We start from the raw sequence: 23772 nt of genomic DNA, 5'->3' as shown, positions 1-23772 counted from the left end.
AAATGATTTGCTTTTGGATTGGACAATACCTTTTGATGGAAACAAACAACAAAATTAATTAAAAAAAAATATTAAAAATAGAATATAAATTAAAATAGAATATAAATATTTTAATTTTAAAAATATTAAAGATATTTTATAGCTGGACAGTCAACAAACCAAGAGTTAATGTGTAGCTGGAATTGTGGTATTAGGAATTATATTGTTGTTGTTGTTTTGTTAGGAAATAGAATAGTTTGACAATTGACAAGTAGAGGGAAACTAAATTATATAAATGAAATGATATTTTACTTTTTGTTTGATAATGGATAAATGGTAATCAAAGTGTCGGTTGGCTGTCAACCCGTAATTCCGATTCTCGGTAACAACTATTATAAACAACACAAACAACTTAGAATGTTTTTTGAATAAACTGATGACGAATTGATGTTTGGTTTTTGCAAATTATAAAATTTGTTTGATTTTGTAAGAGACTGATTGTTGTTTATTTAGTTGATTGTTTGAATCAAATAAAATAAATGAATAATTCATTAAATACAAATGTATTATATTATATTATATAAAACAAAACCACTTTTTCATTAGAATATAAAAATTATTACACAACACACAACACATACACCTTGATTTTATATCTCCATCTCTACCAGTTTTAATATAATCACATTAATAATATAAATGTTACTTTTACAAAGTGATTGTTGTTTGTTTGATTGATTGACCACATATCTTATAACCAACAGCAAACCAGAATTAACTCTGGAAACAACAGACAACACATTATCAATCAATCAATCAATTAATTACACACACATATATAGAGGTATAATATAATATTAATTCTATATATCTATTAGTACAAGAGTGGAAATACAGACACATCATACAATACAATATGATAATTAAAAATTGACCGTGTGATATGATACAATCACAAATATATGATTGATAATACAAATCTGGAATCGACTGTGATTTTGATTTAAATCTAGTGCATGTTGGCAAGTGAGAGGGTAGAGTGCGTAAGGCACTACAAAATCAGAACGAAACCCATTCAACACAATGTGCATGGATGTTGTTTGAGAGCAGTGTCTACCCGACACCAAGTGATCAAGTGTTGAGAGTGAGTGAGAAGCATATGATGGATGGTCTGGAGTAGAAAATAAAATAAAATAAAAAAATAATAATTCTATTTGGAAATTGGAAATGTGATTGATTGTGGTGTGTGGGTGTGTGGCGATGATGAAGAGTCTAGAATGAATGGGTATGCAACAACAACAACAAACAACAAAACTAAAGACTAGTACTACTCTACTTTTTGAATAATTTTTGAAAAAATTATTATTATTATCTTTTTTATTGATGATTGTTGTTTGTTGAGTCACAATACTTACTAAAATATGAAATAACTAAAACCTTTTGGTAAGGATAAATATATATTATAAATTAATAAAATAACAACAACAAACAAATATTAAAATGAATGACTTTACTTGTTTTTGGGGACATCACATAAACAAAAACAACAACAACTACTCCTACAAGAAAGAGTTGCAATGCAAAATAAAACAAGCAAATACTAACCAGTGGCTACAAGATTGCTACTATTGTTGCTGGTGTAATAATTGGATACGTGCTGAAATAGATATAGACACAATCACACAACACACACACAGAAGAAGAAAAAGAAAAAAAAAACCTTTTACATTTATGTCGGCTAAAACTGAACAAATATTACTGTGTGCTTGTGTGATTTGTGTTAGCGGTAACAGAATAGGAGGTGATAAAATAAATTTATATGTTTATAATAGTCGAGTGGTATGTGTGTGTGGGTGGGTGGTGTGTGTGTTTAATGTGTGTTTAAATATTTCTAATTTTCAATGATACCCTAACACCACAAACAAGAAAATACATATTGATATTGAAATAACCTATTCAAAAATCAAACACACACACAACATACAATATAAACAAACATCAAACTAATTTATATATTCTATTATTAAGTTTGCTGAAAAGAATAATCAGGGTGGTAAATAAAATAAACTGCCCCTATATATTATAGTATTGCTTATGATTTTATGGCATGATGATGAGTGTGTTGCAGCAAAGTTATATGTTTTCAATTTAAATAAACTTTAGATAGAGGGTGGTAAATTTTAATTAAAAGGGGGGATGAATCATTAGATTTATATTTATAGTGTAGAGCATGTGAAGCAAAGCACATGGTTATATAGAGTATCTGTATTGTTATTGTCATTATTCTTATTACTATCAAAAAAAAAAAAAAAAAAAAAAATTAAATTGTTGCATTGTTTGTTTGTTTGTTGTTGTTTTTTTTTGTACGACTCACTACTCCTCTTTCTTTTGAATAAATCTTATACATACATATGGTATGCATGGGTGACTATATTCTGTATTATATGTTTTATATTATTATTATGATCATCTACATTTACGTTGGAGATAATCTTGTATGAAATGAATAAAGAGGGGGGAGGGTATTTGTGACATGTCATCACACTACAAGCTTAAATTCTTAAAAGTATTAATAAATAAAACAAAAAAAACAAAAACAACAATAACAACAACAAAAGTGGTATGGTATGATTATTATTATGTATGTTTGTTATTTGATGGTTGTGTTGACTGTTTGTAATTATTTGTTGTAAATCATAACACAATGTATGTGTTTTTGTTTGGCTGTTGTTTGTTTTGTTTTAAAAGAATTTCTAAAAATCACAGATGGTAATTAATGAGCGGAAACCATATCATCGTAGTGGGTGAGAGGTCGTACTGACCAGTGATGAAGTGAGTGGAATTACCTTTTCTTTTTTTCACTAGTGGTTGTGTGTTTACTGTTTCAAGGTACAGAGGGTTTGACAATATTGGCTGTTGTAGTTGTAAACGGATATTTCTCTATTCTATTCTATTTAAAAGACCGGAATGAAGTGGGAAGGGGGGTATATATATATTTATGCTACTGTGAATTGTTATTATTGTTATTATTGTTATTATTGTTATTACTACTGCTACTACTACTACTATAATTATAATTAATTATTGTTGTTTTTGTTGTTGTTGGTTGGTGTTTGATGGGATTTGTATCTTTTTGTATCCGGATAGATCAAACCTTTTGACTGTTTGTGCGGATGTTGTAAATATAGTGGTGTTGTGTCTGTATGTAAATAAATCTGTTGGTTCTCTTGAGTGACAAAAATATAATCTGTTGGTTAGATAAACGTTCACTTTTAGGTGTATATTGATTTGTCAAAAATCTTTTCTCCACTTATTATAACAACTAAATCACAATTATTGCTTGTGCCGAATCGGGTATATTATTTCTAGCCAATCACAAGCTGTACACATCATCAATAACCCAACACCTAATTAATTAGAGTGGTAACGAGCTAGATGAGGTGATGCTGGGTGGTGGGTAAATGAATTGATGTTGGTGGTGGTGTTGTTACGGTTCTTTTCATTATGATAATGAAAGAGTAAAATCATTAAAAAAGATATAACTCTTATATGATGATATGATAGAATAATGCTTATATTGTATAGAATGTGGAATGGAATTGTCGAATTTGATTCAACAAGTAATAAAGCAAGCCAAACAGTCAACGAATGGATGGATATTTTAAAATAACCAGTCAAACATTTTATGGTTTTTCTTGGCATATCGGTGTTGAATGGTTGAGTTATTGTGTAGTAAGAGAGTAACTCTTTCCAAATTTCCAATCATATTAATTCACTCACAAAGTGATTATTTTAGTATTGTAAGGTATTGTATTGTAAATGGAGAGTTACAAGCCAATAATTAATTTGATCCATAGCATATTAAATTAATTTACTATGTGATTTGTTATTATTATACGGAAATACATTTTTATATGGATACGATTTCATTGGTTATTGTTGTATCCTCTCGTAAATAATAATAAATAATAAGATGTTTACTATTTCTATTGGTATAATATTGTAAAGTCTCATCACTTTGTTTTTTCGATTTTTATTATCGATATTACAAAGCCAATCACTTTTATTATTTATAGTTACTAATATGATAATTAAGAAATACATGTATCTGTGTGAAGAGAGCGACGATTTAAAATTGTAATTACATCGATGTACAGAAAAGGTGAATGGATGGGTATATGAATTAGTAAAAATATAGCATACCAATGAATTAGTTCAAATTGAATTTGATTACTCTTTTTAGTTGTTGCGATTGATTTGTTGCTTTGGTCAGCCAATTAATTTAAGAAAATTAAAGTAATTCGCTGATTATAATTGTAAATGATTTACTATTGAAGATCTGAATATTGTTTGCAAGCACGCGATGTAGTGAGTGGTCAATGAAATTCCTGATTGAACCAAATACAACCGTATACGACAATATACACAGAGATAAATTTGCTATTGCGGAGTGGTTATTTAGTAAATATAATTAATTAAAGATTGTTATGGAGGTGGTATTGGTGGTGGTTTCTTTCTATTATTTCGTTGAAGAGATTTAATCATATTCAATCGTATTATTAAAAAAATGTAGTGAAGGCAAGGCTTCTCAATTTTTATTGTGGTGGTGGTGAATTGTTGTAATGGTTATTGTTTTGGGAACTGGTTTAATAGATTGGTGTCGGTCTACTAAAGAGATGAAATACACTTTTAAATTATATAATTTAAAAATGTACAGATCTGATGGTAGATGAGGACGGGTGCGATAAGGTGGTTGTGAAAACAAGTGGAAACAGAGTGCCTGCAATGACGAGGTTGTTCTTGAAATAATAATAGGAATGAAATAATGATTAAAGACGGTTTTCTTTGTGATTTTGAAAATAAAGATAAACCTTTTGGTTTTTAAGGGAGCACACCCAAATAATTAATATTAAATATTTTTTTTTAAACTTTTAGAAAAATAAAAACAAAAAAAAAATAACAAAATCAAAAAAACTTGGTACTATATTGATAATGAATTATTATTGTTCAATTTTGGTTTGGTGTGATTTTGCAAAAAAAATATTTTGTGGTTCGCCCAGATTTAAATAAATTTCAATAGTAAAACAAGAGTCATGGCTATGATATGTGTTTGGTCCCGAAATTGTGAATTTTTTTGTTTTTCAATCTGATTTTGGTTTTGGCTATCAAAAAAAAAAAAAAGCATCTGGTGTGGAATTATGATTTTTTTAAAGTGGAAAGAAAATGACTTTTGAATATTGTGTAGGCTGCAGTACTCCATCTACATTGTTTGGTGAGTGAAAGCCACCCACAAAACACACAATGAGATTTTAATGTTGAAGTCATCTGACTTTCCACAAAATGACTCCATATAGAGATAAAAAAAAAAACAAAAACAAAAACAAAAAAAGATATTATTGTAAATTACAAGAATACAATTGTTGAATAAGGTAATAAGATTTCGATACATATGAAAATGATGATGTAGAACGATGATAATGATGATGTCAATGATGATATGTTATTTACTATTTGATCTGAGTGGTATTTTAGACTACAAAAAATTAATTATACACTACCTGTTAAATTTTACTTTGAATTCTAAAAGATAAAGGAAAGAAAAAAAATAATTAAGGATTAATATATATATAAAAAGTAACGTATTGTATATATATTTTAAATTTGAATAGGTTATTTAAAATTCGACTGAAAGATTATTATAACTTTCTCAATTAAAATCTAGATGGAAAATGGTCTTTTGAGGAACAAGTGTTGCCCTTGAGGAAGATTCAAATTTAAATTAAAATTTTATAAATTTATAATTTTAAAAAGATAAGAAACAATCGACAAGATGGAAGATCCATCAAAAATGTCAAACAAGAGTCGAACCACAAGTCAATGATATTGATATTTCTCGGTATAATTTCAGTTGGTTTGTTGGTTGGTTAATAGGTTTGATGTTGTGATTGTTGTCGATGGAGTGATGTTTATTACTATTTAAATTAAAATATAAATATATTTTCTGTTATGTGTCTCTTGGTAGATTTATCCTGTTTTCTTTAGGTTGTGATTTTTACTTTATATTAATGTTTTGAGAGACTCTGTATTTTTGGAACACCAAATGAAAAATGTTGTTTTTTTTTTTGTTTTTAATTTGGTGCAGCTTGGAATGCCAAATAAAAGTGGAGATATGTGATGTGTATTAACAACAGGTCTGTTGCGAATCCAAGAATAACAATTTGTATATGAGAACAATGCGCACTGAGAATTAATGAAAGATGTATGAATAGATGATCTTTTGGTGTTGAAAAGTGGTGTGTGGTTTGGAATGAATGAAATGATGTGGGGAATTTCTTAATCCAGTGATATGTGTTTAGAAATTGAGTGGCTGCCTCACAACACACCCACATTAACTTATCGTTAAAAAAGAGTTAGGTTTTTTGTGCTTAAATGTTTTTTTTCCTTTTTGAAAAACGAAGAGACAAAAATAAGTCATATTATTTTTGGTCAGTTGCAAAAACAGAAAAAACAAAGGGGCCTCCGCCTGCGATTCACCACCAAAAAATCAAATTGAACAAAAAAAAAAAAGTTTTTGCAACCTTGACAATGAAAAACATCAACCATTCGAAAATTTGAATCGCATGTTTAATAAGACTATTGATGTGGTGTTAAGACAAATTTACCAAATCGAATAAATGAGAGACAAGTGGGGTGGTGCAGACCTCAAGTTTCTATGATTTTTTTATGATTTTTAGAACTTAGGAACCAAGATACTTTTAAATTAAAAGATTTTTGTTTTTTTCACAAGTTTAAATTAGATATTTTGAGTTTTGTTGTTTAGAATAAAATTTAAAAAATTGTATAAAATTTTATAAGTAATGATGGAGTTTGACTGGTCTTTTAGTTTTAAAATGAGGTTGAAGCTCATGTGTAATTTCGTACTGTGTAAGCAAATATATTTAATGCAATTGCCGATTACACTGAAAAATGCATCCTCAGAGGTTGTCGTCATTCGGTTTTACAACAATTAAACTACTTTTTGTAGTCTTAGTCTGCAAATTAACCAAATGTCAGAATGAAGATATTTAGCGGAACAATAAAATTTTAAAACTTAGATTAAAACACAATAAAATTAAATATCTTTTGGGATAAAAAATATAATTTTACAAGATGTAGAAAGATGTGTTGATTGGGATTATGTACCAATAATGGGCATTCCCAAGATGTAAATTTAAAAATACACTGAGTGCAATGAGATTTTTGTGAAAAAAATAAACAAAAAACAAAGTGCAAATGAAAAAGAAAACGAATTGAAAAAAAAGCTTACGAAATATCTACTAACCTTTTTGACGATCGGTCACCAGTGATTTCAGTTGAATTTTCTGTGACAAAAAGAACAAACTCTTCTTTATTGAATACTTGTGTGAAAACTATAGTTAAATTTCAAATAAAACAATGGAGTAAGTCGAAAATATTCTTTTTTCATCTAATATCAAATAGATATTTTTTATTCGGTTTTAACTTGATTTGGTGGAATTTTGGGAATTCAGAGTTAAATTGGTGATTGGTTGGTGAAGAGTGGTAAGAGATTAAAATAAATTTTTTAATTTTTTAATTTTTTATCATATAGTTTGTTCCAATAATAACCAAAGGATGTGATGTGAAATGTTCATTGTTGAAAAGTGAAACCAGTCGATTGATAAATAAATACGTACGTACAACTAAACTTTTAAAAATTATAACTTTAATCTTTCTTTCTTTTAAGAAATGGATAGTGTTGGTTGATTTCCAGAGAAATCGGAATGAAAATGTTTAAAAGAGGTAACGTGTAAGAAATAAACAAATGATTTTAGGGTGTTGTTTTTGACTGTTTAGAATGACACGGTTGGTTAATCTTATATATGACAAGGCAAACTTGATCATTTTTAATTAATTAAATAATTTTTTTTTTTATTTAATTTTATAAAAACTAAAATACACATGGGACTTGTCATCTGAAAATCTATTTGATTGGTATGTGGTTGGTGGGTAAGATTGTGGTATTTTTATTTACAATTGGTTCTGATGACAGATTAATTGAATATTTGATTTAATATTCAATCATATGATTTTCTTTTTAAAATTAATTGATAGTTGATTGTTGGTTTGTCAACAAACTAGAGATTTAAACTTAAATCTTCAAATCAAAAAATTACAATCAATATTAACATTAATGGAATATAAATTAAAAAGTTAACTTTCCAACCAATACATATAAATTAAAAATAACTATTTTATTGGTCAATTTACTAAAATTGTTTTTTTTTATTGAAGTTATTTTTTTCACATCCAATGAAATTAAAGTTATAATTTGTTTTTTTTTTTTTTTCAATCGCCAATAATCATTTTACAATGATAAATAAATATTTAATGGTATGATTTGAAAGAAGCTTATTAAATACTTACAATATAGTTTATTTATATATTTTTGAGTGAATATATGGGTTCTATAGGTGTATTGTTATCGTTTGGTTTTTAAGTTTTTTTTTTGTGTAGCGGGGAGATAAGGTTTTTAATAAAAGAGTTTTATATATATTAAAATGACAATGTTGAGTTTTAAAAAGACTCTAGAATGACTGTTTGATTTGTAGAACTCAATTATAGAGTTGAAATTAAAATTAATTAAAAAAATATACTAAATTAAGATTTATATATAAAGAGAGTAAAATGTGGATTCGAAATACTATTATTATGTAGTTGCTATTGTTTTATTTATTATTATTTTTTGTTGTTAATATTTATTTTTACCTAGGTAAAACCACTGTTAATAGAGGTGGATGTTATACTGTTCTGTTCTGTTGTTGATGTTATTGTTGTTTTCAAGATCACAACAAACACTGAAATACAAATGTGATAGTAGTGTAGTGTTTGCTATTCTGAATGTTTCTCATCATGATGGATAATGGTAAAAGTATTATCATATAGTAGTGTAGAGAGTAGCATTTTAACTTATCAACACATGAAATGTATTTTTGGAGTAGCAAAGCAACTATAACTTTTAAGGAAATAATCTTAGGTGTATGATTCATTTTCAAAAGAAAGTTGTGTGTGATTATTCAAATTTGAAACAATCTTGATCTTATTGATTATGATTGTTGTTTCTTTCTGTTGTTACTTTTTTTTTGTGTGTTCAAATTAATAGTTTTAATCGATCATTTGTGGTTACTTTGTTGTTTGTTTTAAAAAAATAAAGAGTAAAATGTGGATATATGATGTATAAAGTGTGTGGTGTGTTTGAGTTGAAAGTGTTTTAGCTGTGTGTGTGTTAATTACTTAAGTTGGTTGTGATGTTATTTTTATAAAAAAGTAATTAATAACTTAAGATTTGATCATCATCATTTAATAATTTATAATAATTTATAATAATTATAGTAATAATAATAATAATAATAATAGTTTGTTTGATTGTTTATTTAAATTTATTTTTTGAAAAACGTGATAGAGCATCTCTTGTCTTTGATGGTGCAAGGATTTCAGTTTCTCTCTTTTCTTTACGATACTTCTTGGCTTCGTCCCATTTCTTGAGTTTCGATGGATCGATTTGTACACGATTCTTGTCGACCTGCTTCTTGAACTCACGACGGAACTTGTTCTCCTCGGTGCTGGCGTTCGAGTGGATCGTACCGACGAGGTCTGGGTTCAGTGAGATCATATCGGATGGGATCTTCTCGAGCAGCTGGTGTACCTCTGCCTCTCTCTTCATTCGCTTGTTGGCGAATGGATCGGCCTCCATCGAGTCGTACTGCGCCTGACCGGCACCTGGCACCAAAATCGAGCTGTAACCGCGCTCGTGGCCGATTCCCAGGACGTCTTCGAACGGACAGAACTTGAGAGTTTTCGCTGGCGATTGTAGGCGCGGAGTGAGATACGGTTCTTTGATGGAGAGATCGAATGGGTTCTTCCAGAGCACCACTTCCTGGCCGTTGGCAATCGCCAGGACGTTGGTGTCGGACAGCGACATCGAGGTGGGGATATTCTTGACTTTGAACGAGTGCAACTCCTCGTAGGTCTTACGCAGGTCAAAGATCTTGACGATTCTATCGAGACCGGCGGTGATCATGTAGTTACCAGAGAGACTGGTGGTCATGGCGGTGATCGATGTCTTGTGCGCGAGAATCTTTACCACCGGTTCCTTTGACTTTGGAATCCAGAGATCGACGTTACCATTGGTGTAACCGAGATTGATAACGGCATTCTGACGGTTCTGACACATCGCAGACAATGGGTACTTGAAAGAGTGTCTGGCAACCACCGAACCAATCGATATGTCCTCGTACACCAGACTACCACGATTGCCTGCACTCACCAACAAGAAGTGATACGGTAGGAATGTCAGATACTTTGGATCGGGATGACTATTTAACTGATGCAACTGTACTCCTTGTGAATTATAAATATATGTATATTTCTTTTGTGCAACAGCAAACATTGATTCATTATGTAAGAAACTAATTATAAATTATAAATTAGTATATATTGTTATTGTTGATTGTTGCTATTGTTATTATTATTATTATTGCTAAATATTAAACTGTAGTTATTACATACCAAGCATCTCTTGCAGGTTGTGATAAATGAGTTTCCATTAACTTTTTACCGGATTGCCAATCGATGACAGCGACATGACCTTTCTCACCGGCATTCAAAAGATAACGACCTTCTCTTGTGAAATCAATGGAGTAGGGACCGTGCTCCATTGTCAAATCAAACACCTTTACTTTTGATTGCATATCGACTGCCTTAACAATGTCACTCTGTTTTAAATCATATGTATTTTCATTTTCATCAGCTTCAATAAATCTATATTGTTTTGAAAAAAATAAAGTTAGTATCGATATTTATACTTATAAATCATTAATCATCTTATATATATATATATATATTTACCCAGATTCAGATTGTATTAAAATTTCAGCTTTCATTGCAGAGATCGCTGCTTCTTTTTTATATTTAGATTGTCTTTCAACTCTATTACGTAATACTGGATTTTTAATACCCTATTATATTAATTTTATTGATAAAAAGTAAGTAATGCATGCAAGTATATAGATAGATAGATGTTAAAAGTTGTTGATTAAACTTACTGTAGCAGCAACGACTTCACCCTTCATATATTTTCTTGCACCAGTTGGTATTCTATTTTGTTTTGACTTGATATCATTACCATTATTATTACTATTATTGTTGTTGTTATTTGATTCTTCTTGATCTGATTCATTTTCACTGTCATCATCTTCTTGTTTAATGTTTTTTGATGTTTGTTGTTGTTCTAAATCAAACTCTGAATTCTTTCTCTTGTTGTTTAAATATTTAACGATATCGTTATCATCATCTTCATCTTCGTCTTCATCTTCTTGATCACCACCATCTTTATCAGCATTATCATCTTGATTACTATATTGATTTGTATTCTTCCAGTGTTTATCATTTACATTATCATCTGCTGCTTCTTCTTGACCATCATCATCTTCACTGTCATATGATTGATCATCATCTTCCTCCTCTTCCTCCTCTTCTTGTTTTCTTTGTTTTGCTAAATCTTCAATTAACTTTTTCCTATTCTTCTCTTCTATACTACTGCTATTATTTGATTTTTTATTATTTGTTTTAGCATTATTATTATTTTTTTTATTTAAAGTAGGTCCCATTTTTTTAGATAACTATCTATATCTATTAACTTTTAAATAAATAAAATGAAAAAATAAAAAAATAAAATGAAAAAAATAAAAATAAATAAATATTATATTTTTAATCAATCGTTCGTTTTTCAAATTTGGTCCAAAATAAAAAAATTAATTTTTCTATTTTTTTTATTTTTTTATATTTTATTTATTTATTTTCAATCAGACAATCAATCAATAACATAATTATCATTGTTTGTTATATTATTATTGCTATTAAAAGAATATAAAAAATATGTCAGATAGAACTTCTTTTAAGAAAAAGAAATCAAAAGTTATCTTTAGGTTAACTGGTGATGAGAAAGATAGAAAGAAAGAAATCACTTTTAATGATCATGATAGAAGGTATGTTGTTTTTGTTGTTGATAATATCAAAACATATATATATTTATAATACTAATATTTATATTATTATTAAATAGTGATTATTTAACAGGTTTTCATAGAAGAAAAGTTGCAAGAAGAGAGTTTGCAGAGAAGAGAATTGCAGAGAAGGAAAAGGAGGAGATTCGTGAACAAAAGAAACTTGCAAAACTACAGAGAGAATCATATCGTGAATCGATTATCAATGCAAAGATGTTGGGTGAAGGAAAGACCTCGCTAGCACAACAGTTGGAAGAGGAAGCAGAGGATGATGAAGATGACGAAGAAGAATCGACTACCACCACCGCCGCCACCACCACCAAATCTAAATCATCACTAAAATATAAAACATCTTCAAATGTAGAATCATCGACACAACAATTTAAGAACGATACAAATATAATTACTGCAACAATTGAACCTATTTCGTTTGATAATGAAGATGGTGAAGATGATGAAGGTGCAGAGGAAGATGATGATGAGGATGAAGATGAAGATGAGGAAGATAAATCAACAGCAACTGGAAATAAAGATAAATTCAAAGTAAAAAAGAAAGAGAATAAATTTAAAGATAAGAAAAAGAAGGATCAGATCACCTCTGATAAGCTGACTGTGCTCGATGCTGCAAAGAAAATATTTTTGGATGATAAAGGTCGTAAGGTTATGATGAAGAAAGAGAAAGGTAAACTTATTCCCGTTGTATTGACAGAGGCTGCCCAAGAGAGAATGGAAAAGGGTTGGGAATTACCACGTCAACTTAGAGAGAAGCCAAAGAAGTCATGGTCATTAACAGAAGCAAGAAAATCAAGAAAGAGAACAAGGAAAGATAAAAAATAAATAATTTATAAATTATCAATTATTATTATTATTATAATATTATTAAATAGTTTCTTTTATTATTATTATTTATTATTTCTTTATTCCATTTCACTATTTGGTTGTTGGAAATTAAATGAAAAACCAAAGGTTGTTGTTGAATTCAAATTGGAATTGGAATCTGGTTCTGAAATCGATGATGATGATGATGGTTTAATTAGAGAATCCCATGCTGATGATTTCTTCTTTTTCATGGCTGTTGGGTTTGGTTGTGGTTGTTGTTTTTGTAATTTAAGTTAGTCAAGTTTTTCATAATGTTTCAATACCCAATCAATTTATTCTCGTCTCCACCTGATGATTATTTTATTTATTTTTATTTCTATTTTATTACAAAAAAACCACAAACAATTATTTATTAACATAACAATCAATCAATCATTTTTTATTTATTTTATTTCTATTAAATATTAACTTAAATATAATATACCTACAAAATCAGATTTAGTTGATTCAAAAAAATAATTTCCCTTTGGACAAATACCATAAGGATGTGGGTTATATACTTCTTAAATATTACCAAGTATTACCATATTTAAGATATATACGTTTATTTATTTATAGATATCTGATTGATCAACCAATCAATAATCATATGAAAACTCCCACTTAAAAAAAATGACCAACATCCTTTACAACTAGTTTTGTTCGTTTTTTTTTTTTTAAAAATAAATTTTAATTTAATTTTTTTTTTTTTAAGATTTGAATAAATAGATAGATAGGTTGTAGTTATAATATAAAGAAATAAACAAACAGAGTAATGGGTAAATCATCAAAAGATAAAAGAGATATTTATTATAGAAAAGCAAAGGAAGAAGGATGGAGAGCTAGATCTGCATTCAAGTTGTTACAAATCGACGACGATCATAATATATTTGGTGGTGTGAAGCGAGTGGTAGATTTGTGTGCAGCACCAGGCAGTTGGAGTCAAGTACTTAGCAGAAGAATCTATGGCGATGGCAGTGATCCAGATGTTAAGATCGTTGCCGTCGACATCCAAGAGATGGCACCACTCAAAGGTGTCCTCCAAATCAAGGGTGACATCACCAAGCTCACCACCGTCAACCAAATCATTTCACATTTCGACGGTTCTCTCGCTGATCTAGTTGTATCCGATGGTGCACCAGATGGTAAGTTTGTTTGTTAATTAATTCGATATTATATATATATGGCTAATAATAATGTTTACAAACATCTAATTAACTTTGTTACAAATAAAACAACAACCTCATTATAGTTACTGGATTACATGATATAGATTTCTATGGTCAAGCACAACTTATATTGTCGGCATTCAATATTACAACACATGTATTATGTAGAGGTGGTACTTTTGTTGCAAAAATGTTCAAGGGTAACGATATGACATTGATGTACAATCAGATGAAGTTGTTCTTTGAGAAGGTTTCATTTGTAAAACCAAAGAGCAGTCGTGATTCTTCACTTGAAAATTTTATACTCTGTCAAAACTATCAACCACCCACCGACTTTACACCCACGATGATTGACCCAATGAAAGATAATTTATTCCGTAAGTTGTTTTGTTTTTTTTTTTTTTTGATCAAATTCTTTAATTAATTCCACTTCAATCAATATCTAGAAAATAATAACAATAATAACAATCAAAATAATAATAATAATAATAATAATAATAATATTTCAAAATCAAATAATTTAAATCAATCAATTTTAAGATTTGTAGCTTGTGGTGATTTGGATTTACTTTCGAATGAATATGATTTATCATGATAAAAAAGAAATAATAATAAAAATAAAAAAATATAACAAAACAAAAGAAAGAAAAGATAACTAACTGTTCAATAATGTATTGTTGGTGAAGTTTGCTTTTGTCACCAGGTTGATTGATTCCGATAAAATTTATAAATGGATTAAGGGTATCACAAATTCTTGTATTTTTAAAAACAAAAACAAATCAAACCCCCCAACTAGTTGATTTTTATTGAAAAAAAACAAAAACCATTTATTTTTAGTTGCATTTTTAAACACGAAACAGTTTTAATCTGTTTTTTTTTATTCCATCTCCTTTATTACTATTCATATATTTTATTTATTTATTTATAATAAACTTAGTACAAAAGTGTATATAAAAACAAAAAATAAAAAAGATCTAAATTAACTTGAACAAACAATTGTTTGTTTTTTCGTATTTATTTAAAAATATTGTAACATTAATAATAATATAACAATACAAACTATTATAGTTTTCTATTTTTTTATTTTTTTTTGTTTAATAAATATATAAAATCATTCGTTTTATTTTGTACAAAAATATATTATTATTGTAAAGTGAGTTAGTTATTACACACTTCTCTCTCCTTAACATTATCAAAACTTTTTAACCACACAATCTCAAAATAATAATAATAATAATAATCAAAACAATAATAATAATAATAAATATCATTTGATTTTAAATTAAAGAGGGAATAGTGAGAATAATCATATTTTTTCAATCACCATCATAATAATCAATTTTGAAATTTAACGATAAACACAGATAAATAAATAGATAGATAGAGTAATAGTAATCATACAAATCAAATAATCATATTATATATTTATATATAAAACTGTAACATAATATTTTTATTATTATTATTATTATAACTTTTTCGAAAAAGTTTATAATTCTTATTTCCTTGATTATCAGTTATTATATATATTTTCAAAAAATAAACAAAAAGTTATTATTTATTGATTTAAATATTAAAAGTTGAAGTGAATAATAATAGTAGTATTAGTAATAGTAGAAGTAGTAATAATTGAATAGAATAGAATAGAGTTGTATTGTTAACATTATATATATATATTGTAAAGATGGATCCATTGTCTATGCTTGCAGCAGAAGAAGAAGCAAAGATACTTCAAGCACAGAAAGCAAGAGAGGCAGCAGAGGTAGCAGCAGCAAAAACATCTAAAACCAAGATTAGAAATCATTTCGAAGAGGAAGAGAGTCGTTTGGAATCAATCACAAGAATACACTTGCATGATCCTACAATCGACATCAATTCAAACATCAAAGAAATCGAAATCAAAGATCGTAACACAATCTCAAAGAAGAAATGGGTAAATTCATTTTGTGTCGTTAATTTCGATCTTGAAATAGGTCAAAGTAATATCATAATATCACAATATCAATATCATTTCATCATCATCATCATCATCATCATCATTCTAATCTAAACATCATTACAATTCGTATATTATAGCATTAGATTATAGTTATCCAAAAGTAATGTTAAGAGATGAAGAGATTACAAATTTATGTTTCTTGTCATTTCCAGATTCGAATTCACATCTTCAAGGCGACATTATATATTCATTCAAACTGAAGTATTTGAACAAAGAGGATTCAACTTATCATTTTCAATATGGCTATGTGTTCTTTAGACAGGAGAAAGATCCAAGCATTCCACGTGGATATCTGCAGAAATCAGTGGTGTTACTGAGTGACGAACCATTCGTAGGATTGTTTAAAAAAGTAATAGAAGTGGTCGGTCCGCTCTACTTTCAGTATGGAAACACACTGCTCGAGGTTGCCCATCAAAACATGGCTGCTTGGCCCGAGTTGAAACTCGGTCAGACCTACGAGCTGCCGATTCTCGGCTCGATCTTCACGTTCCACGTGCCGTACACTACGAGTGCACCGCACATCATCGACCCGATTCTCAAGCAGAATCTGGCGGCCACCAAGTCGCTCGACAAGAGCCAGGTGTCAGTGAGCAACTTGCAATCGATCGATCTCTACACCTGCTTCAAAAGTTTCTCTGCCAAGCTCTGGATGCTCTGGGAGATGGTGCTACTCGGACATCCAATCATTGTAATGTCGCCGACACCGCCAATCTCGTCCGATGCGGTGCTGGCGTTGGTCAGCTTGATTTCGCCCCTCAACTACTGCGGTGACTTCCGTCCGTACTTCACCATCCACGATCCCGACTTTCAGAAATACACAGCAACCACCGCACAGCCAAATTCAAGCGATGACACCAACAACATTCCGGCATCGATAATCGGTGTTACCAATCCATTCTTCTTGAAGGCATTAAGTCATTGGCCAACAATCATTAATATTGGTACAGTACATAGGTAATTAATTAATCAATCAACATAACTATTATTTTTGTTAATGACATCTTACTAATTGTTTAATTATAAATCTTTAGATTGGGTATGAATCATCAACAACAACAACAAAAAAAGAAAACTTTATCACTAATGTCAAGAGATTCAGGTAGCAAACAGATGACAGACAAAGAGAAAATAACAACAGAATACAAACCATATACTTCACCAGACAAGAATTTAGTTAAAAAGATTACAGATAGTGGCGAATTGCCATCACATAACGAAACGCTTAGAAAATACTTTTTACAATTGACATTAAGCTTTTTGATACCACTAGAGCGATACTTTTCTTCTTTATTACCTTTAGCAAAGTAAATATTATAAACATTTTTTTTGGCATCAATATTAATTTTTTATTTAACAATAACTCTAACCAATTATTATTATTATTAATAAATAGAACTATATCAGTATTTCAACGACCACCAAGATTAAAGAATTTCGATAATCAAGAGTTTCTTGACAAGTTGGCAGAGACTGACGAAACCTATATTCTTGACAGCAAGAGCAAAGAGATCGAGTTGTACAAAGAATTTTTAGAATCAGTCAACTTTAAGAATTGGTTGGAGGAGAAGAGAAAGGAAGCAATTAGACATCTCAATACACTCTATAGAAAAGCAATCTTGGATGCCGACGTTCACGCACTGCTTAAAAACAAAACTCCTTCAACTGCACTAGATCTACACAAAAGAGTTAAAGATCAATTGGTAAGAAATAGTTTAAATACTGAAAGAAAGAAAAAACAAAGAAAATATTTTACTTATTATTATTATTAATTTTTAATTTATTAGATTTTAGAAGAGAATCTATTCCAAGCACCCGATGACATCAAACAAAAACTAAGAGCACATCTAGATTTAATTAATCTATATTTTAATAATATTTCATAACAATATAATGTAACTTAACTTCTTCTCTACCCATATTATCTATATAATATAAAATATTATTTTTGAAAATACCTACAAACCAAATTATATGATGTAATCATCCCAGTTGGTGAATTGATCAGATTATTTCGAGCTCGTGATATATCGTTATTTTTTTATTCATTGAAAATTTTGATTGATGGGCACCAAATTATAATATCTAAAAAAATATCAGAATGTCATAAGATATTATTATTGTTTCTTTACAATTTATAAACATGATGTTAAATAATTCTTAATGTAAAGAAATTGTTTAAAATTTATTATTATTATTATGATTTGTTAATCTTAATATTTTAAAAACAAATATGTATTTAAATTATTTATTTATTTTATTTATTATTTATAATGTTGTATTTTACTCAAATGCTCAATTCTTACCGAATGGATTTCCAATAAAGGTATTGTCGAATGACAGTCTGTGGAACACTCCGATCCCAGCTGGATATCCTTTGGATAGTCAGTCGAGTGCTATGATCACTAAGCTAGGTCAAGGATTAACACAGGCCAACTACGCACAAGCATTTGCCTTTCATTACTTCCAATACACTGCACCGATCTATATCGTAGATTCGTCGGTAGTCACCATCAATAGAATCACCGTTTTCAACCCTGATGGTGAAGTCTATCACCCAACTGTTGACCCATTGGCAACCGGAAGAATTACAAATCTCCCAATTCCAACAACATGTCTTCCAGATCCAGGTCTAGACGGTCACATGATTGTCTACGACAAATCACAAACTAGATTCCTCGAATTCTCAAGATTCAAATGGATAAACTCTACATTTGCTTCTGCAACCAGACACGACAATTTCCTATGGAATGCTCTAGGAACTTCTTTACCATTTAATTCAGGTAAGTAAATATTACAATATTTATTATTAATAAACAACAAGTATAAATATTAATTATTATATTAATATTATTCAATATTAAAGGTGGATATCCATGGTGGATGAAAGGTGTTCGTGGTTCAGGTGCACCTTTTATTGCCGGTCTCATTAGATATGATGAATTGATCACAAGAGGTGAGTTGAATCATGCTCTGGCTATTGCCGGACCGACCAACCGTCAAAAGAAAACCAACAAGCCCTATACCTACGAAGCATGTTCACCGGTTGCCGCTAGAAACGACGGTGCACTCATTGCTGATGATGGTTTGCTCGAGGGCCAACGTATCCGATTGAATCCAAACTATGACATTTCCAATTTCGGTCCGAAAGCAAAGTTGGTTGCCCAGGCTCTCAAAACCTACGGTGGCTACATAGTTGATAATTCACCAGACTTTGGACTATTTTTGGAGAGAACACCGGGATCTACATCTTCTAATTCGCCATGGTTGTCTTATTGGGCAAATGACCTCATTAGCATCACTCAAATTCCACTCAATCAACTTCAAGTTTTAAATTGTTCAAACATTGCAACAAAATAAAATAAAAAAATGCTGATTCAAACAACAACAATTATTCTCTCATTCATTTCATTGGGAGGAATAAAAAAATTTCTTTCTGTGATTGTATTAATAAATCTATTGATAATAATAATTGGAGAGTATATTTCCATTTTAAAATTATATAGATCTTTTTAATTTAAATTAATTATTTTGTTTACTCTTTTATTCTTTAATAACCAAATAATATAAAAACAGATAAACCATGGGCTTATTCATTTATATATATATTTAAATCAACAAAGAGATAAATATATTCTTAGATTATTATTGGTTCAATAAATTAAGTTAGTTACCAAACAAGTTATAATAAACAATTATTAGATTGAAAATCTTATAAACATTCAACATATATAATATGTCATATTTATATATTGCAATAACAGTGTTGGCCGTTGTAGGTCTCATTACAGTCGGAGTCTTGGGAACATTTGCCAAAGGATTCGTAAAGCCAGCTGGTGCACCACCCTCTTAAATGATCACCATATAGTGTTAGCTAGCATTCAGATATGACTCTAACTTGTATATTTTCAACAAATAACTTAAACAAAACAACTTCAAAAAAAAAACAACTCCTCAACTACTACAACAACAAATAAACTAATAAATAAATAATAAACCATATAACAATAACAAATTTTGGTAATAAATAAAAAGAATTTTTTTCTTTCTTAATCAGATACTTACAATTATTTTGATTGCAAAAAAAAAATTTAAAAAAAAATCAACAAAATAAAAAAATAAAATAAAAAGCAAACAAAACAGTTTTGTGTTACTCAATTTGAAATCAATTCAATTCATCTTATTTAGTCTATTGAAATTACAAAAAGATAACAAAATAAATCTTAATAATAAAAAGAAACAACATTATTACACACTAACTTTATCAAGTTAAACAAAATAAAAATTAAAAAAACAAAAACAAAAAGGTGAGTAAAAAAAGTAATAGTTATAAAATAGATCTAGTAGTAATAATTTTGAAAAACAATTTTTACTTACTTTTAATAATATATTTAAAACTTTTTATTAATAATAATACTACTTATAATATTAGACAATAAGTGTTTATATTTATTACATATATATATATCTTTAATAGGAGGAACTTTAATCGATTTTAAGTTAAATAGGTAGTTGACACACACAGAGCTAAAAGAGTTAGTTATTGAGAGAGCGGAAAAAAAAGAGATATAGTTTTTTTTTGAAAAAACAAACAAAAGATAGAAAGAAAGAGAGAGATGTCGGGATATATGCAACAGAACAACAATGGATATACGGCACCTATAATATCGACTGCCTCACAATCGTTCAACTCTATAGCGTCTTGGAAACAGAGTATCGTCAACCAATTGAACCAGAGAAACACTGTACAGACAAATGCATTCTCTGAGATCATAAAGGTGTACAACGATCTTATGAAGCGTGAACGTCAACTACAAGAGAGAAACACCATCTACGAGAAAGAGATCCTTGCACTAAGAAACGAAAAGAGAGGTGAAAAAGGTGCATCTACTTCATCTTCATCAAGGTAAAATTAAAAGATAACATAACATAACAAAAACAAACATTAAACATTAAACAAAAACAAACACTAACTTAACCTCCTGCTACTACTTGTTAATATTGTTAACGATAAACTAGTGGATCTGTTAGTAATAGAGGTAAAACGATTGAGGAATTGGAGAATAAGATATACAAGTTACAAGAGGATTTGACACTGAGTTACAAGACCAGTGCTGACAATGCTAGTAGTTTGTTGTCGCTCAACGATAAGAATAAGGATCTGCAGAATGAGATGGTCTCGAAAGAGATCGAGTTGGAGCGTGTCAGGAGTATGTTGACATCGAGTGAGGATAGCTACAAGAGGTTGGAGGCCATCATCGAGGAGAAGACAACCGTAACACAGATCCTCAAGGACGAACTATCTGCACTCCAGAGTGAGTTCCTTCACAACGAGAGCAAAGTAATCAAGCTTGAACAGGAAAACAGTGAACTACTGGAGCGTTGGATCAGAAAGAAGAACGAAGAAGCAAGTAAAATGAATGAAGCAAACGATTTCTATCATAAGATGGTAGAACAAAGAGAACAAGTAAGTCGGAAAAAGATAAACGACAAAGCAAACAACAAACAACAAACTAGTCAATCGTTTAATATATATATATATTAACTTTTACTTTTTTATTTTTATTTTTAGTTTGTACATATAAAGAATGATGATATAAATATTAATAATATATCGACAATGGATGTAGATGCTGAAATACAAAATGGAAGAAATTTATTAGATAAACAATTGTATGTAGAGAATGAATAATGATAATGACTATGAAATGATGAGTTTTATTGTTAACACAATTCAATTCAATTTCGGAATGTTTTAGGAATATGACATCATCGCTATTACCAAGTAAATCTAGGAAGAAGTTTGCAGCACATCAATCAGAGGTATATTGTTTGGCGTTCAATTCGAACGGTCAGATGTTTGCCTCTGGAAGTAGCGATAAATCAGTTAAACTCTGGGATGCACTATCATGTACACACAAAACAACACTACTAGGTGCATCACAATCGATCATGTCTGTCAATTTCTCACCGAACGACGAACATATACTTGGTACAAGTAATGATAACTCTGCCAGACTTTGGAATGTCGAATTAGGTAGACCAAGAGTATGTTATATTTAATAGTTATTAAACTTGATTATCGTTGTTTGTAGTTTGTTAATTAACTAATCTTCATCTAAATATAATATATATATTAAAGCATACTCTGACGGGACATATAGGTAAAGTTTATACAGGTAAATTCATGTTGGGATCGGATAAAGTGGTAACTGGAAGTCACGATAGAACTATAAAGTTGTGGGATCTTCAGAAGGGTTATTGCAATCGTACGATATTTTGTTTTAGCAGTTGCAATGATTTGGTTACCCTGAATACAGGTTCGTTGATTGCCAGTGGACACGTCGATCACAGTGTCCGTTTCTGGGACTGCAATAGTGGTGAGTCGGTGCGTGTGCTCGAGGCCATCCACGAGGGACAGATCACATCGATCTGTCAGTCACTCGATCCCAACCTGATACTCACCAACTCGCGTGATCATACCCTGAAGATCATCGACGTTCGTACCTACCTCACTCTAAAGACATTCAAAGACCAAGACTATCGCAACGGACTCAATTGGTCACGTGCTTCCTGGTCGCCCGACGGAAAATATGTCGCCGCTGGATCCATCGATGGATCTATTTGCGTGTGGAACGCATTATCAGGTAAAACTGAAAAGATTATATCAAAAGTACATAACATGTATGTATTAGATGCATATTGATTTGTGGTTTGATTTGATTATTAATACTTTATTCATTCATTTAAATTAGTGGATCATCTATATGTTGTTGTGCATGGAGTCCATTGGGATATTCTTTTATTTCTGGTGATAAAGATAAGAATATTGTACAATGGGAATAGTTTAATTAATTTATCATCAATCATATATAATAGTAATAGTAATATTAATAATAATAATAATAACATCTACAATCATCGAACTTAACATTGTCAACTTCCACCATACACTCTCTTCAAACAACCAATCAATCATCATTCCACCTTTTTCTTTTATAATAATAATAATTTTGTTGTTTATTTTTTTTTCAAATATCGTTTCTTTTTTTTTTCTTTTTTTATAACAAACTCCCCGTCAACAAATAATTAATCATTTCATTGGTTCTACAAAAATGATAACTTTCGTAAAACTCAATCAAATTACAAAAAAAAATAATAATAATATTAATAGTACTTTATTTTTAGAATAAACAATAATTATAATAATAATATAATTTCCAACTACTTAAAATTTAAATGAATGAAAAATGACCGTTGACTATGGCAAAACAAGTTAAAGTTTGTCCATTCCCAACTCCAAAAGACACTGGTCTTCATTCCCAAGGGTGTTTCTAGATAAAACGTTCCCTAATTCCCCAACTCCCACACCTCATATATATCATTTCAATGCAAACAAAATCCAACCATCTCCAATCCAAAAAAGCAACTTGTCATTTTTCAAATTTACAAAAAAACAAAAAAATAAACAACAAAAAAATATATCTTTTTTTCAAAAAACAACTACTTTATTGTAAGATTCTTTTCTTTACTTAATTTTAATCTAATTTAAATATCAAATCTAATTATAAAGATCTAAAATAAATTAAATTGGAAAACTCTAACAAAAACTAATTTAAAAAATCAAAAGAAAAATAAAGTTTTTATGCTAACTTATCGAAAGCTTGGGAATTTCACTGGGAAAACCAACTGTATTCATGAAAGTTAG

At 29.5% G+C, this 23772-nt stretch overlaps 8 protein-coding genes across 8 annotated transcripts; 7 read left to right on the top strand and 1 right to left on the bottom strand.

Annotated features, from left to right (window-relative positions):
- Window positions 1–1479: 1479 nt before the first annotated feature.
- Window positions 1480–2142, top strand: PPL_04802 (uncharacterized protein; the record flags this gene model as incomplete). Its single annotated transcript, XM_020575699.1, has 3 exons — window positions 1480–1818; window positions 2008–2032; window positions 2066–2142. 3 exons carry the CDS (start codon window positions 1480–1482, stop codon window positions 2140–2142), a joined length of 441 nt encoding a protein of 146 aa, XP_020434494.1.
- A 721-nt stretch (window positions 2143–2863) lies between these two features.
- On the bottom strand, window positions 2864–11645 carry wdr46 (WD40 repeat-containing protein; the record flags this gene model as incomplete). The annotated part of the gene is made up of 9 exons (XM_020575698.1): window positions 2864–2924; window positions 2985–3044; window positions 4695–4778; window positions 7301–7340; window positions 9433–9756; window positions 10012–10445; window positions 10546–10797; window positions 10885–10994; window positions 11082–11645. 9 exons carry the CDS (start codon window positions 11643–11645, stop codon window positions 2864–2866), a joined length of 1929 nt encoding a protein of 642 aa, XP_020434493.1.
- Window positions 11646–11913: 268 nt separating this feature from the next.
- PPL_04800 (nucleolar protein 12) lies at window positions 11914–12878 on the top strand (the record flags this gene model as incomplete). The annotated part of the gene is made up of 2 exons (XM_020575697.1): window positions 11914–12023; window positions 12101–12878. The coding sequence occupies 2 exons, from the start codon at window positions 11914–11916 to the stop codon at window positions 12876–12878; spliced, it is 888 nt and encodes a 295-aa protein (XP_020434492.1).
- Window positions 12879–13674: 796 nt separating this feature from the next.
- Window positions 13675–15701, top strand: fsjA (rRNA methyltransferase; the record flags this gene model as incomplete). Its single annotated transcript, XM_020575696.1, has 4 exons — window positions 13675–14044; window positions 14152–14445; window positions 14515–14622; window positions 15649–15701. The coding sequence occupies 4 exons, from the start codon at window positions 13675–13677 to the stop codon at window positions 15699–15701; spliced, it is 825 nt and encodes a 274-aa protein (XP_020434491.1).
- Window positions 15702–15752: 51 nt separating this feature from the next.
- Window positions 15753–17950, top strand: PPL_04798 (uncharacterized protein; the record flags this gene model as incomplete). Its single annotated transcript, XM_020575695.1, has 7 exons — window positions 15753–16047; window positions 16145–16268; window positions 16418–16653; window positions 16889–17021; window positions 17099–17371; window positions 17461–17767; window positions 17852–17950. The coding sequence occupies 7 exons, from the start codon at window positions 15753–15755 to the stop codon at window positions 17948–17950; spliced, it is 1467 nt and encodes a 488-aa protein (XP_020434490.1).
- A 512-nt stretch (window positions 17951–18462) lies between these two features.
- PPL_04797 (uncharacterized protein) lies at window positions 18463–19424 on the top strand (the record flags this gene model as incomplete). The annotated part of the gene is made up of 2 exons (XM_020575694.1): window positions 18463–18847; window positions 18931–19424. 2 exons carry the CDS (start codon window positions 18463–18465, stop codon window positions 19422–19424), a joined length of 879 nt encoding a protein of 292 aa, XP_020434489.1.
- A 376-nt stretch (window positions 19425–19800) lies between these two features.
- PPL_04796 (uncharacterized protein) lies at window positions 19801–19917 on the top strand (the record flags this gene model as incomplete). Its single annotated transcript, XM_020575693.1, has 1 exon — window positions 19801–19917. The coding sequence occupies one exon, from the start codon at window positions 19801–19803 to the stop codon at window positions 19915–19917; it is 117 nt and encodes a 38-aa protein (XP_020434488.1).
- Window positions 19918–20692: 775 nt separating this feature from the next.
- tipD (WD repeat ATG16 family protein) lies at window positions 20693–22910 on the top strand (the record flags this gene model as incomplete). The annotated part of the gene is made up of 6 exons (XM_020575692.1): window positions 20693–20970; window positions 21084–21531; window positions 21637–21737; window positions 21824–22112; window positions 22207–22748; window positions 22820–22910. The coding sequence occupies 6 exons, from the start codon at window positions 20693–20695 to the stop codon at window positions 22908–22910; spliced, it is 1749 nt and encodes a 582-aa protein (XP_020434487.1).
- Window positions 22911–23772: the final 862 nt, after the last annotated feature.

The sequence above is a fragment of the Heterostelium album genome (assembly GCF_000004825.1).
Source record: "Heterostelium album PN500 unplaced genomic scaffold PPL_scaffold4, whole genome shotgun sequence".
Taxonomy (NCBI): Eukaryota; Evosea; class Eumycetozoa; order Acytosteliales; family Acytosteliaceae; genus Heterostelium; species Heterostelium album.
Note: the sequence above shows the minus strand (reverse complement) of the source record. Positions and strands in the feature narration are given on the sequence as shown.